General features: G+C 43.5%; 1 protein-coding gene across 2 annotated transcripts in view; it reads left to right on the forward strand.

The window, feature by feature from the left end:
- The window catches only part of UNG (uracil DNA glycosylase), a 40547-nt gene that overhangs the window by 14007 nt on the left and 13932 nt on the right, over positions 1–12608 (forward strand). For both annotated transcript variants that reach the window (XM_085634465.1, XM_085634466.1), the window contains exons 4-6: positions 3184–3281; positions 3858–3946; positions 10514–10692. In XM_085634465.1, coding sequence (XP_085490591.1) covers positions 3184–3281; positions 3858–3946; positions 10514–10692 — 366 coding nt within the window. The remainder of the gene's footprint in view (positions 1–3183; positions 3282–3857; positions 3947–10513; positions 10693–12608) is intronic.

The following is a 12608-nucleotide window of genomic DNA, read 5'->3' on the forward strand; positions in this document are numbered from 1 at the left end:
CAATGATCTGAGGTCCACACAAAGACGAAGATTGCCATTCTTTTTCTTTGCGAGAACAATGGGAGAAACCCACTCAGAGTAATCAGTTGTAGTAATAACGCCCTCTGCAGAAAGTTTCTCCAATTGCTTTTTTAGATCATTACGAACACTGATAGGAACAGGTCTTACTTTGTGTGAAACAGGTATAGCATTATTTTTCAGTCTAATAACATGTTCAAAACCCTTAATGTTACCAATTTTGTCAGTAAAAACAGGAGGAAATTCACTTTTAAGAGTATCAATGGTACATAAGTTTTCTACACAACCATCAATGGCCAGTATAGGAAGATCTCCTAGAATGATAGGATTCTTGTGTCCAGGTTTAAAAATTATGCCTAATTTGGCTAAATCCCTCCAACCCACCAAGTTCCTGCCTCTGACAGCAACATATACTTTTGTGTCAATAGATCTTCCAAGAATTTGTAAAGAACCAACAAAATAACCAAGTAAATCAATATCCTTTTCACCAAAAGCCTTTGGAGAAATGTCAGGAGCTTGAAGTTTGATGGAATGACCCCAGGTGTCATAAATAGTGTTGGCTAACACTGCGATAGGTGCTCCAGAATCAGCCATAACTTGTATTGATTTGTCATCAATAAAAGCTTGGCAAAGGGGACGTTCAAAATCAATAGAATCAAGAGGTTCATCAATGGATAAAAGAAGATTTGAAAACATATTAGTACAGTCAGAGACAGAAGATGTAGAAGGTGAGTTCTGTACTTCAACATTATAAATCTTAACAACTGGGAATGAACGACGAGATTTACAAAACTCCTGAAAATGACCAGTTTTCTTGCATTTGCCACACTTTTTACCCAAAGCTGGACAAGATGGAAAATTTGCAATGTGATTTTTGTTGCCACAGCGAAAGCAAAAGGATTTCTTAAACTCTTTGTTAATTTTTATGGCAGATACAGTAGAAAATTCTGAATTGTCAGAAACATAGGAAATGGGATCTTGTCCTGACAATGCTTGTGAAGATATAATAGAACGCTCAATACTTTTTCCTATGTCAATAACTTCCGATAAGGAAGGATTATGACAGGTTAAGAGACGTTCTTGCATTTTTTTTGAAAAACAGTTAAAAACAAATTGGTCTCTAATGGAGATGTCAGTATAATTTTCAAATTCACAGGTAGAAGCAAGAACTCGCAGAGCAGCTATATACTCTTCAACTGATTCTTCGCTGGCTTGTTTCCTTTTAAAAAAACTGTGTCTCTCCAACAGAACGTTGGGTTCATCTGAAAATTGTTTTTTAAGCTTGCTTGTAGCCTCAATATAGATATTCCAGGTGCCATCACCAGAGGGTCTAGGAAACGGAGGTAAATTGTCAGAAGTGTTCTGTGCCGCAATCCCCAGATGATTGTAAAGCAGAGCTCGTTTTCTTTCCGGAGAAAATTCCTTCCCATCAATGGCAACCAGATAATTTTCAAAAATATGGATCCATTGTTTCCATTAAATTTCCGGTTTGCCAGGTCTTTGCAGAAATGGAGGAGGATGTAAAGCACTGTCTGAAGCAGACATGACGACTCCGAGATGAAAAAAATGAGACAAAATCCAGAGAGAAAATAATGAAGGAACACTTTCTATTCTAGTATCAGGAGAAAAGGAATGCTGCTTATTTATTAATTTGCAAATCTTGTCCTTTAGCCATTAGCAAAGAATCTTCATGAGAACGAGGAAATGAACACCTAAAAGAATGTTCACCAATTGTAATTCCAAACAAAAGGGCGATAAATGTACTTTTCTTATGGTGAGAGCCTTTGATTATAAAGGATTGCTGGCTGAGATACTAGAACAATCACTTAAAGGAATGTTTTCCCTTTAAAATTCGAATTGGAACACTTCTGTTGTCTCTAATGCAGCTATTAGGAACGTTTTGATGATCAGCGCGCTTAACAATGGAGGAGTTCCATTAAGCAATGCTCTCTTTGCCGGGAAACAGTGGGCGGCTTGTTGCTAGGATGCGTGTAAACAAAACGCGGCAGCTCGTGTTGGTTACTATGTAGCGCATTAGCATACAGCGCGTGAGGATTAGCTCGCTCACGGAGCCTAGTCTCGTGCTACAGTAACCGTTATGCCTCGCAACAGTGTCCAAAAAGAGAAAAACCAGCGTAAAATAAATATTTCAATCCAACCTGTCTCTGCAGGTCCTTTACGGGTCCTTTAACGAAACGGGAACCTTGTGAAGTTATTTCTTTTAAGGATGAGGATCACGAAGCCGCAACGAAGAATCCGGGTGAAGTTGGAAGACGAGAGGTGTTGTTTCTACCCCACTCCTGGTACCAAATTATGTGGCGGTAGAAAAACAACCTCTGAGACGTATTTGCTGGAATCCTTTTAATGTATAAATAACTCCTTAATACGGACCCGCAGAGGAGCGGTTCACGCTCGATGATAAAGTCAGGTAGAATACAAAACCAGCATATACATTCTAGAACATAGAGGGAAGGGACAGTCAATGAAAGGAGAAGAAATACTTACAGGGATGTTACAGCCTCCTTGGTGTCTGCGCCCTGTGGATGCACACGGGACACATGTGACCCCCCCCCCCCCTCCCCCTCCCCCTTCCCCTGTGTGGATGCATACCACTTCCTGCACTGCATGGACGTTGCAGTCCATGCCGTGCAGGAACTGTTTTTGGCGTTCCCATTGTGGTGCCTGTTTTTGTAACACTGCCGTAGGAACGCCCCAAAAAAGCCCACCAGAAGGGAAGAAACTCCTAATCTGGCGGGTGGCCCGACCAGCTTTGGCTGTGCTGCAGCTGGGCGGACCCGAGGCTGCACCCCCGAAATCATAATCTGGCCCTTGGTGTTCTGATTTTTGGGGGAGCACGCAGTTGCTGAATTGTTACGAAGGCATAATCAAACACGCACTAGTAACTATGTGCCGAGATGAATGTCTGTTCAAATATGTCCAGTCCATTGATAATATCTACTTTATGGTACCTGTTTTTTTTAACAAGCTTTGTGTTTATGGTACCAGTTATCACTTTTTATGTTGTGCTCACCCCTCTTTTAATCAGCTTCAATCCCGTCCAAATATCAAGTGTCATTTGCTCAAGAACAAATCCGATGCAATCAATGCAATTGTATTCTCTGCGACTAGCTCAAAGCCGTTTATAATCTGTTGTTTTTGATTTAGGTTAAGGTTGTTATCCTGGGGCAGGATCCATACCATGGACCAAATCAAGCTCACGGACTGTGCTTCAGCGTGCAAAGACCCGTGCCACCACCACCCAGGTATGTCTTCTTTTTGTTGGTAGGAGCACTTATGGGGACACAAGCTGTGTGGTGCAGCTATCCATCAAGATACATATCCAGGCAGCCACCTTTAACTTTTATAATCCATTTTATGCACTACAATGCCTACCCAAGGAACATGGGTAACTAGCAATGCAAATTTGTGTGTTTTCTGGTACATGATGTAGTAATTTCGTAATGTTTACTGCTATGGGTTCCCTTGTTATCCCTGTTCAGTGGCACTTCCCTCTTTTGACTTTGGAAAGGTTAAGTAGTTTGCTGGGGGTGGGGGTCAAAACTGATGTACAAGTTGGGCACACATCTAAGCATCTAGTGTTCACTTCACAGAGATGTTCTGTTGACATTGTCGTCTTAATCTTTAAAATTTGAGCAATCGGTGGTTCATCTGAATATTGTAATCCGTTACTGACTTCTTGTAAAGTATAAGGAACTCTGGCAAAACCTCTTTACAATGAGTCTGTTTTTGCAACATCGAGATTTTGGGTTTCTTTATGTGGTCGGTTTAGAATGATTTTTCTTTTTTATGGAGTGTCGATTTGCTTTGTTTCTTTGTAGCTTGGTGAACATGTACAAGGAGCTGGCTGCGGATATTGAGGGTTTCACTCATCCCGGGCATGGTGACTTGACAGGATGGGCCAAACAAGGTATTTACCCTGATTGGTCATGAAGCATAATTCTAGGGCGCAAACAGCGGCTGAAAAAGATTTGCTGTCTTAAACGTATTTTTATTAAACATTTGGCATTGTAATCTCATTAAACCTATTGCTGTGCTAGAATTTTCTGTTTGATTTTGCACCTCCGTGCTTTAACACAATTGCTTGGCATGCTTTTGAGCTTCAACATAATTTGCACAATATATTTGCATGTGGGTATGAATTGAGTACAGACACACATCTCTGCACTACTGACTCCGCTGGTTGGTAGTAAGTGGTTTATTAACAGTGGAGTGTATAGGTTCAGTTTGCTATACGCCAGTGCCCTGTTATCGTATTTCTAAATTTCATCCGAAGTTGGACCATTTTGGGAAACGTCCCTAGTTTTCAATGCAATTTATGTGCCCCCCATCTCTGATCAACTGCCAAGATATTAGCTTTTCGATTCATTATATTGTTGCATGAGTTACATTTTTATTTACTGTATTCAGATCACAAAAGGCAATTGCAATATGTGTGTTTGAATTTGGGTAGTGTCCAACACAATTGACACCCTCCAAAGAAACTTTCGGTGGTAGATAGATGGGGTTATAAAAAAGAGAACTTACTGTGACGAGGAGCCCACTCCCAGGATTAAATGATCAGGAAATATAACTGTCAAATGTGAATCCTTTTTTTTTTTTTTGTTTGGTCATTCCAGTCTTAAGCACAAGTGTTTTGAAAATATGTTGATCACACAACCCAAAGTAGAACCACCAGAGTTAAATATTGGCCTTGACCGCTAGATTGTTTCAACACTTTGACCCTTTTAGTAGCATTAGATTTGCATCATCAGTCAGTAAGATCTCTGTGCTTTATTTGCAATTTGAGCTCATGCTGTAGCAGGTGTTAAGAAAAACGACCCAATGTCCATCTCACAACCTCAGTTTAGTTTGTTTCTAATATGGTCAAAGAATAAATCATTTTGGCCCTGCCATTTTGTTTCCCGAGACTGCTAATTAGAGGAACAAAAGAGCATTGACAAAGCCATCCGTTCTGACTTTTGTTTAGTAAATAGTTTTTCTCTTGATATTGTAAAGCTCACAAGGTACTACATATGCAGCTTCTCCCTCACATAAGCACACACACACAAACTCAACCTTCATAGAATGTATAACAGCGATTTGAGACGCAAAAGGTGGAAGAGAAGCTGGGAAAAAATGATTTAGGGGCAATGTCAGTGTTGTGTGTGCATGTCACTGGTAGACCAGTGGGTCAACAGAACCAAAGCTGGGTGCATTATCCAAGCTGTGCTGTATTGGCACTAGTGCATCACATGAGATACAGGAAAGGCAATGAGTGGTAAAATTAAATGAAGTTGGGAATGAGCAATGGGGAAAAAAGGAATAAAAGAACAGGGATGAGATGTATTTTCACCCTAAAGTGCAAAAATCTAAAAAGTAGCTTGCGGGTTCAGTTTTGAGAACATTACACTACTACTAGTGAAGCAGTTATGCAGGTCGCTGTTCGATTCTTCTGTTTTTTTACAGTTTAGTGTTGCTTAGATTCTTGTCTTGGAGAGCTGAGGACACAGGAAGTATACCCAGGTGATTTTGGTGGACGATGATGCACACTTAAGCAACAATGTTGGATTTGCAAAAGGATATAGCTTTTCCTTGAATGTGATGTATGGCTTTACTTCTCAGCTACCAGTGTCCTTATTGCCAGTGCAGAAAATGTCTTGGATTGTAATTTGTTATCGTGCAGTCTCCGAATTAGAATCATATGTTTGCTAGTCATATTACATTGACGAGGGGGCTCTATCGGCTGGCTCTTGTACTTTGGCCAAAATATCAACAAGAAAGAGAAGGAATCTAAGGAGCACTCTTGGTCCCCCAGTTCATATGGTCAAAACAACTAAAGAGTGTGCCTACTCGGGAGAAGAGCGAGCATGGAGAATCAAACCAAAATATATATGCAGTGTAATGATTAATCACACCCTGGGTCTCGGAAGGGGGGTGGTAGCTAGTAGGCACACCGCCGTCAAAGCCAGGCACCCATCGGGGTCCAGTTATTAAGGATTGCAGCAGGTACCGAGCGGGTACCTGGCTTTGACGGCGGTGTGCCTACTAGCCACCACCCCCCTTCTGAGACCCATGGTGTGATTAATCATTACACCGCATATAGATTTGGGTTCCTCCAAATAGGAAGAACTCCACAGTAAATTATTATTTTTTTCACATTTTGGACCTCATGGTTAGGGTGGGCCTTACCGCGCTCATACCGCCGAGGTTCGCACTTTGGTCCTGAAGAATGTCTGGCCATTAGCAACTTATAGGCAGAAACATGTTGACCACGCACAGTGAGACATAGCTGATTAATCTATCCAGCTCATACATCCCTCACTTTGTTTTTATTCGTGTCTGGTTGGCCAACGAATAAAATTATTTTTGGACACAATCTAGACATTTTTAAACCACCACACCATCACTTTCACTTGTCACCTAAACAACATTAACCTGCTCCGCAGTAATTCTGGCGTTGAAGAACACCGGGGAGGTACACTGCCTTCCTGGTGGGTTCCGATGATGAAGCATGTCACCAACTAGGTTGGTGAGTGAGGGCTTTCTAAAGAATCCAGTTTGATTCTCCATGCTCGCTCTTCTCCTGAGTAGGCACTCTTTCGTTGTGTTGACCTCTTGTACTTTGGCTCCACCCTTACCAAGTTTGTATGCAGCATCTGTTGTATCTTATCCACGCAGGTGAGGCTTAAAGTGGTGGCGAGGCGATTGGAGTAGTTGAATATTTGGTTCCAGTAAACAAACAGCACTGAAAGTAAATTTTCTTAAAGGCGGAAAAGTTGTGCCTGTGCCTCCTCTTTGAGGCAGACTCTTCTGAAATTCCACCTAGTGCAACAGTTCCTCCTACCTTTGGTTTTTGCATCAAAGCAGCTAGGTTTCTTCTACCTGCTAACCACTTTTCTCAGGATACATTGTAGGATCCACTGAGCTGCCTTAAGTACCTCTCGGCACGTCCGCTTGAATTAGTGATCTTTGCAGAAATATCTGCTGCTCCATATTCAGTAGGCTTAAATAGCGTCTTTATTAGTCGGTTCTCCAGCTCTCTGGCAAAGATTAGAATTATTATTGTTTCCAATATGGAAGCAGAAACCTCGGAACACCTCATGGTCTAACCTCTGTTCTCTCTTTGCTGTCTTCTTTTACCACCCACATTAAAAATTAAGTTCTAAAGCCTACCTCACTGATTCTGCTTGCCTTCAGTTCTAGGGCAGCAGCACAAGACCGGAGAGTTATAAGTTCAGAGTTGGGAAGTGGAGGTGATGTGCTTAGGGATATAGAAACTTCATTCTTCTGTGATGCTTGAAGAAACACTGGAGCTAGGTCAGGCCTTTCCTCTTGCAGATCACAACAGCCCAACTCGCAAAGGTCTGGTATTAAACATGCCAGCATGTCCATAAATCTTGTTTATGCACAAGACCTGCTGGAGGGGAACCTGATCCGGGCTGTCACAGCGATACGAGCGCAGATGACTTTTTGGTCTACCTTGCCACTGGCAGTCATGGGCAGGATTGCACTACTAAAAATGGTGGTATTGCCGCGCCTTCTCTATCATTTTACAAACTTGCCGTTACACCTTAGACCACCGTTCTTTAAATCTCTGGAGTCGGAAGTGAGGCGATTCATATGGCATGGGATACAGAGTAGGGTGTCACTAGCTAAAATGTATCAGCCGACCAACTTGGGCGGACTCTTACTATCTAATTTGAAGCAATATTATTTACTGTCACAGCTCCAGTGGGTGGCGCGTTGGATTGGTGCACATCAGCTGTCGGACACAATGACACAGGAACCTGAGCTCACACATGCGCAGATAGTAACATTGATTCACCCGGGCCGGACACGCAGTGCGCCTCTACAGCTCTTGTTAGGGGTGGCATATCGATGTTACCGGTGCAGCCTTTACATCACGCCTAATGTCATGCCATCACTCCCGATCCTGGGTACCCCCAGACGGTTTCGGGCAATAACCAGTGCAGAGCTCACGCGGTGGGATGACGCCGGGGAGCAGACGCTGTCTGACGTGTATAACGATGGGCTGCTCCTCCCGTTTGCAGAATTGGCCGAGAGTTCGGAGTTGCCACAGGGCTAATTCCTCCTGCATACCTCAATAGTTCGGTCACTTGGCGCGCTGTGAGGCAATGTGGCACAGGAACCTGCCACCCACTTATGCACAAGCTGGGCGCAGGCACCTAACCAAGTGGTTTGCGGAGTCCCTCCGCACGCAGACGGCGCTGCACCTGCTATCCCTCCGAGCCCGGAGGGACGCTGACTTGCAGAGACCCCACAGGGATTGGGAGAATATTCTTGAGAGGCCAGTGCGAATACCTCAGAACGTTCGATTCCGGCTCATACAATACTATATTATTCACAGAGCTTACCTAACACCAGAGCGCATAAATGGATATTTTGATCGCACTGATGCCAGATGTGCAAGGTGCGATGAAATAGGAGCAGACCTACTGCATATGCTGTGGTCATGCGCCGCCATTCCTACCTACTGGGGCGTGGTCACCAGTTGTCTAGCTCGGTGCACGGAGCGGGAACTGGACTGGACGTGGGAGCAATGTGTCTTGGGGCTGTTAACCAAAAAACACAAGGTGACCTCCAGGTATATAGACCTGGGGACTCCTAGTCGCCAAGAGGCTACTCACACGCTGTTGGAAATTTCCGGACCCCCGGCAGCGGAGGCCTGGTACCAATCACTACGATGCTGGGCGCAGGCAGAAAGCATGACTCTTAAGCGGGAGGATGTTGGAGGACTGCGTAAGCAACCGCTAGCCGCGGCATGTGACACAATACTTTTGGACTTTATAATGTCTTGCATGACCGTCTGCGGTCGCGACGGGGACCGCTGCACTTGATAGCGGGCATACGAGTGCTGAAGGCTTATAATGCGGGGAGGAAGGGAGGCGATCACTGCCTCGCCTGGCCATCCTGCATGGACTCGGGCGTGCATGGTTGGCCTTCTTACTTAGGTGTGTATACTTAGCTACCACATTGCAGGACACATCGTATGTCTGGTATTAATTATGTATTCAGGGGATTGGGTGACTGAGTAAACAAAAAGCACTGACGAAATGATATGTTGGGTGCGTGGGTGGGGGTGGGCATTGCGGTTACAGCACAGAAGACGTGTTTGGGCGCGCTATCAGTGTAGGTTATTCAGTTTTATGTTCTGTTGTTGATTACATATTCAGTAAGTTAAAACAGCATGTTGTGTGGTTCGATTATTGGACAAGAATCCTGTACCAGTTGAAATTGGTTGATGTGCAGGTAGTATATGCGTGATCTATTTCTATAACACCATGTTCTGTCTTGTATTAAAAATGTGGACTGAACACAGACAAGATGATAATACACTGTAAACTACAAGTTGTTGTAAAATCAGGTTGCCTTCACCATGTTGTGAGTGGGTCCCTGGAGTACCGCTCACGGTGCGGCACTCAACAGCCTCATAATTTGGCAAGGTAGGCCTAATATTTCCATTACTCTCTGTGGAGCAGGGATGAAGCACAGATTGATTCAACTTAATCCGTGCACTCCGCTTCTCCTGACGTGATTGAGGTACTATTTTGTTCTTTTAATTTTTAATGCCCTGCAAACCAAATTTGTGTGACTGGCAAAAATGTGTCCAGCAGGACGAACACAATTGTAAAGATTTATTTTGTATAGTTCACTTTCTTTTATTTCCCAGGTCTTCTTTTCTCACTTTGCAATCACGTTTTCTTTAGTTTTAGATTGCGGGCGTTGTTCGAAAAAAATGAGGATTATGTTATTGCAAAGCAACATTGTTTCTTTCTTATGCATAATTTCTGAAATGATGCTTTAACACATAATCGTGCAGTACACCCCAATCTGCCCCACTCAAATCCACGCCACCTCACCCCATACCAACCCTCCTCACTCAATCCAATCTACCCCAGGCCAGTCCACACCACTCACCCCAATCCACCACACTACATTTCTCCCAACCCATCCCACTCCTTTCTGCCACTTGAGTGTTTCAGCTTAAAAAAACGTTGAGGAATGAGCAGGGGTCTGATCTCTCGTCAACATGAATATCAGAAGTATTTGTAAGGCAACCAATAATTTCTGTCAAATCCAGTCTTGACGTGATAGTGAGAAACAGTCCCCTGTTTTTTTGCATCCTAGGTGATCTGTACTCTGTGGGAAAGGTCCAGCTCTCATAAGGCATTACCAAAGTGGGCACAAACCTTGACTACCTCTGCAGAGAATAAACTCCAAACCACGAGATGCAAAGTAACTCTCACTAGCTGAACTGTATGTAAATGCAACATCTTACACACAATAAATTTTATTTGGCTCTTCGTCATATATTGGAGATTGACAGCATTTTGAGAATGTTGCACCTGCGTGGTATTTATAGATTTTGCAGTAATTATGAAAATTAATTTACAAACTTTGTTTGGATATTGGTGTAATACGGTACTTGATTACTACTTTGGTTCTCATTATTATTTATCTTTGTTTTCTCCAGGAGTGCTCTTACTAAATGCTGTGCTCACTGTTAGAGCGCATAATGCCAACTCCCACAAAGACAGAGGCTGGGAACAGTTCACTGATGCTGTTATATCCTGGCTGAACAAGAACCTGGACGGGCTGGTGTTCATGCTTTGGGGCGCTTATGCACAGAAGAAAGGCAGTTCCATTGACAGGGTATTGATATATTGTTCTTTGCAGATTGCGTACTGGATACATGGCTGTCGTTGTCCCCAATGTTAAATATTTTAGTAATTCTTGCTCTTGTTTTTATTAGTTTATGGTTCTGAGAAGTCAAACTTGTATATTAAGCACATACGCTGGAACAAGCTTGCTCTTCGGTGAGAGGGCACAAGCATTACGTTTCCGTATACTGAATATAATTCGGTTGGCAACCACATTTTTCACCCATAGCCTTGTCTTTGAGTCCTTGGAAGCATGCTACTTTAAGCACTGTGCCTGTAAGCAGCACCCTACCCTCCTTAAACAGCATCTGGAATCCTATACTCCAGTTTTCTCTACCAGAAACCAGCTTCCCAGCCTACATCAAATGTATACATGCTATTCCTTCCTAAAATGATCCAGCAGCTCTACCATGTGTCTGCCCTAATTTTAAACTAAACTTTCAGAGAAAAGCTTCTTTTTTTTTTTTCTGCCTTTTTTTTCTGCCCTTCTAATAGTAAGCAACTAGAGTATGAAACCCAGTAGTCTGAGTCCAGCACTAAAATCCGAAATAGGAGTCTGAACTGATGTAGAAAGCATGTCTTGTGTTACAAAAGATATGCTTTTCTGGTATTGTGTTTCCAAGCAATAGTGCCGTAATTAGAAGGAGAGAAGTTTAGTACATACATCTGATTCAATTAAATTACATTTACGTCCAAGCTCCTAGATCAGCCTCTATGATGAGAAATGTAATCATAATAAGTTATTGTAGAAGGTAGATAAACTTGACTTGAAATGGATGAAAAGATGAAGCACAGTTGTCTATCGTCATCCCGCTCCCACCATGAGTTGTGCGGCGCCCAGGGTACCTCTCAGTCTCCAACTTTGGGGCTGTGGGGCTGATCCTGGCCTTGGTGCCAATCCAAATATTATTCCCATGTCAATCAGCGATGCCACAATAGATCTGGGCCTTCAAGTAGACCCTGCTGTTGATCTTTGTCACCCTACTGGATCCTGCTGCCTTTGCCTTCAGGATTTAAGGATCTGCAAGGGTCTCTTGTTGGTCTCCCACATGTAGATTAGGTCCTGAAGCTAACTGTGCCAGTTTTGACACAAACTCCGACACCCATGCCCCATATGGCACCACAACTGACATTGGAACCCCGAGCATTGATGCCAGCACAGACTCTGATGCCAAGGAGGATCCAATCGGCCTTTCTGACTCTGGCAAATCTACCAAAGTTCCACAGTCACAGAAGAGTCTGCCTACTTTGCCATGTCATAAGAAGGGCATCGGAGGTATTTGACCAACAACTATCCAACAAAGAGGTGTCCTCACAGGGGTTCTGCTGCAAGGGCAGGTCTCACAGGGGCCGCTTTTACCCTTCCTTGAGGCCCTCACTACTGAGCCCCTGAACATAACCAGGATATTGCCTAGTTAAGAACAGGCAGATAATGAGAAACAGACCTGTTATGGGACACCATGTTTTTCTCCTGCAACACCGAAGAGTCTGAGGTCCAAGTCTCTGCCAGTAGGCTCAACCCATATGCCTTTCTGAAGGCCTTGTTAGACAGCGTCAAAGGACATTGAGACATGCAAACTGCATGTTTTCCTCTGCTAGCCTTGGCCTGTACTTTGTCCATTGCAGCTATCTGTTGGGTTATTATTCAAAAGGAACTGTGGTGCTTGTTCAGGACAAAAATTATGGGTGAATTATCCTGCCCACACTTGTCGATAGAAGTACCCTGTAAGTGGTACCTGCTTGTCTTGTTGTTGGCTGTCCAACCGGGGACTGCGAAATTGAGATGCGCCATGGGATTAGGCAGAGGTGCCATGCTCTGGCGTGCTAAAGGTTCCAGAGTGCAAGCTGCTAGTCGCACCTACCCTAGTCCTCCGCCACTCCCAAAAATTTGCCATGGATCCTTTTTTA

The sequence above is a fragment of the Triturus cristatus genome, chromosome 11, assembly GCF_964204655.1.
Source record: "Triturus cristatus chromosome 11, aTriCri1.1, whole genome shotgun sequence".
Taxonomy (NCBI): Eukaryota; Metazoa; Chordata; class Amphibia; order Caudata; family Salamandridae; genus Triturus; species Triturus cristatus.